At 64.1% G+C, this 1790-nt stretch overlaps 1 protein-coding gene across 1 annotated transcript in view; it reads left to right on the forward strand.

Moving 5' to 3' along the window:
- Positions 1-1790, forward strand: part of CAD (carbamoyl-phosphate synthetase 2, aspartate transcarbamylase, and dihydroorotase) — a 30244-nt gene that overhangs the window by 21953 nt on the left and 6501 nt on the right. Inside the window, exons 34-37 of the mRNA XM_019520862.1 lie at positions 462-506; positions 914-1065; positions 1259-1333; positions 1439-1651. Of these exons, the coding sequence (XP_019376407.1) occupies positions 462-506; positions 914-1065; positions 1259-1333; positions 1439-1651 (485 nt within the window). The remainder of the gene's footprint in view (positions 1-461; positions 507-913; positions 1066-1258; positions 1334-1438; positions 1652-1790) is intronic.

The following is a 1790-nucleotide window of genomic DNA, read 5'->3' on the forward strand; positions in this document are numbered from 1 at the left end:
TGGTTTGATTTGACACGAGGTGGGATGTGCAGCAGCCCCAGCCCTCTGCGGGGCTCTGCTGCTGGCTAGGGTTGGAGTTCAGGCTGCTGGGTGGACTCTGAGGGGGACCATGGCAGGGTTTGGCATGGGAGGGTGTTGGGAGCCAGGCGAGGACTCACGAGCACCTGTGTTGTCTGGAGCTCCCTGCCAACTGCACAGCACCAGGGCCTCCTTGGGTGCAGAGTCCTCACACCTGAAGCCAGGCTGGGAGTCCCACTGCATTCCCTTGTCTTCCCAGGGCTGGTGCTCTCGCCCCTACAGCTGCCCCGCTGGCAGAGGGGCCTGCAGTGGGCTGGGGCCTGGCGCCACGGCCCTTCCCTGGGTAGCAGGGCCTGAGTGGGAGCAGTGTATCTGTCCAGGATGTGGTGGGGAGCAGGTACCCATAGCCACATCTCTGTCTAACCAAGTTGTCATTTTGCCAGCTGAGGACTCCAGAGAAAAGGCCGTCAAGAAGGCATCTGAGCCAGGTGCGTCCCCCCATCCCCTGCCACACAGGGAGTCTGGGCAGGAGCTGGTGGGTAGAGGTGGGGAGGGGGGTGGTTTCCAGCTGCCACTTCTTGCTAGGGGCTCGGAGCAGGGACCATGGGGCAGTTACTGCTTTCTGCCCCATGGCCTTGCAGGCCCTGTCACCAGCAGCATCTGCTCCCAGGGGTCACCAGGGCCATGCTCTGCACAGGGTCTTTCCCCTTCTGTCCCTGCTAGCCAGTGGGTGAGGCCTGGGGGATGGCCACTCCCCTGCAGGACCCTGGTGCTGCAGCCCATCTATGCAGGGTGTACCAAGGGTAGGGCCAAGATCGTGGGGCTTAGGGCTGAGGCTGTTGAGGGCTCTGCGGTGCACTTATGTAGCTGCTTACTCCCTTCCCCGGTGCTGCAGATCCTGCCGGGGTCCTGGACAGCTGCTACCCACCAGGGCCCGTGCCCAGACAGACATCGCCCCAGACTGTGCCCCACCTACCGACCTCCCCGGTGCTGCACCCCCTCGTTGGCCAGCATGTGCTCTCTGTCAAGCAGTTCACCAAGGACCAGGTGCCAACACTGCCTAGGGGCAGAGGCAAGAGGGGAACTGTGGGGGCTGGGAATGGGGGCAAGGGCGGGCCCCAGAAGGGGGTGGAGGCCCCGTGGGCAGTGCTGGCTCCAGTGCCACCCTGGTGCTGGGCATGTGGCTGCCCTGTGTTGGGGGTGCAGAGCCAGGACCTGGCTGAGACCCATGTCCTTGTAGATGTCACACCTGTTCAACGTGGCACACACCTTGCGCATGATGGTGCAGAAGGAGCGCAGCCTGGAGATCCTGAAGGTGAGTGGAAGGGAGGGAGATGGGGGCACCAGGCATCTGGGAAGCAGGGATGAGTCCGGGGGTGGGTGGCATTGGCCCCACCATGCTTACAGCCCCTCTCCCCAGGGCAAGGTCATGGCCTCCATGTTCTACGAGGTGAGCACACGGACCAGCAGCTCCTTTGCAGCCGCCATGTCGCGCCTGGGGGGTGCAGTGCTGTCCTTCTCCGAAGCCACGTCCTCGGTGCAGAAGGGCGAGTCCCTGGCTGACTCGGTGCAGACCATGAGCTGCTACGCGGATGTGCTGGTGCTACGACACCCCCAGCCAGGGGCTGTTGAGGTGAGGGGCCCTCAGAGCTGTGCCCAGGTCCCTCCCCTAGCCCTTGTGGGTGCAAATGCTCCTCTTCCCTGGACCCTGTTTGCAGGCTCTTGCTGCCCTTCTGCCTCTGTCCCATGTCGTCGTGTCCCCCCCCCCCCCC

The sequence above is a fragment of the Gavialis gangeticus genome, unplaced genomic scaffold (assembly GCF_001723915.1).
Source record: "Gavialis gangeticus isolate Ggan-Ray unplaced genomic scaffold, GavGan_comp1, whole genome shotgun sequence".
In the NCBI taxonomy this organism is placed as follows: domain Eukaryota; kingdom Metazoa; phylum Chordata; order Crocodylia; family Gavialidae; genus Gavialis; species Gavialis gangeticus.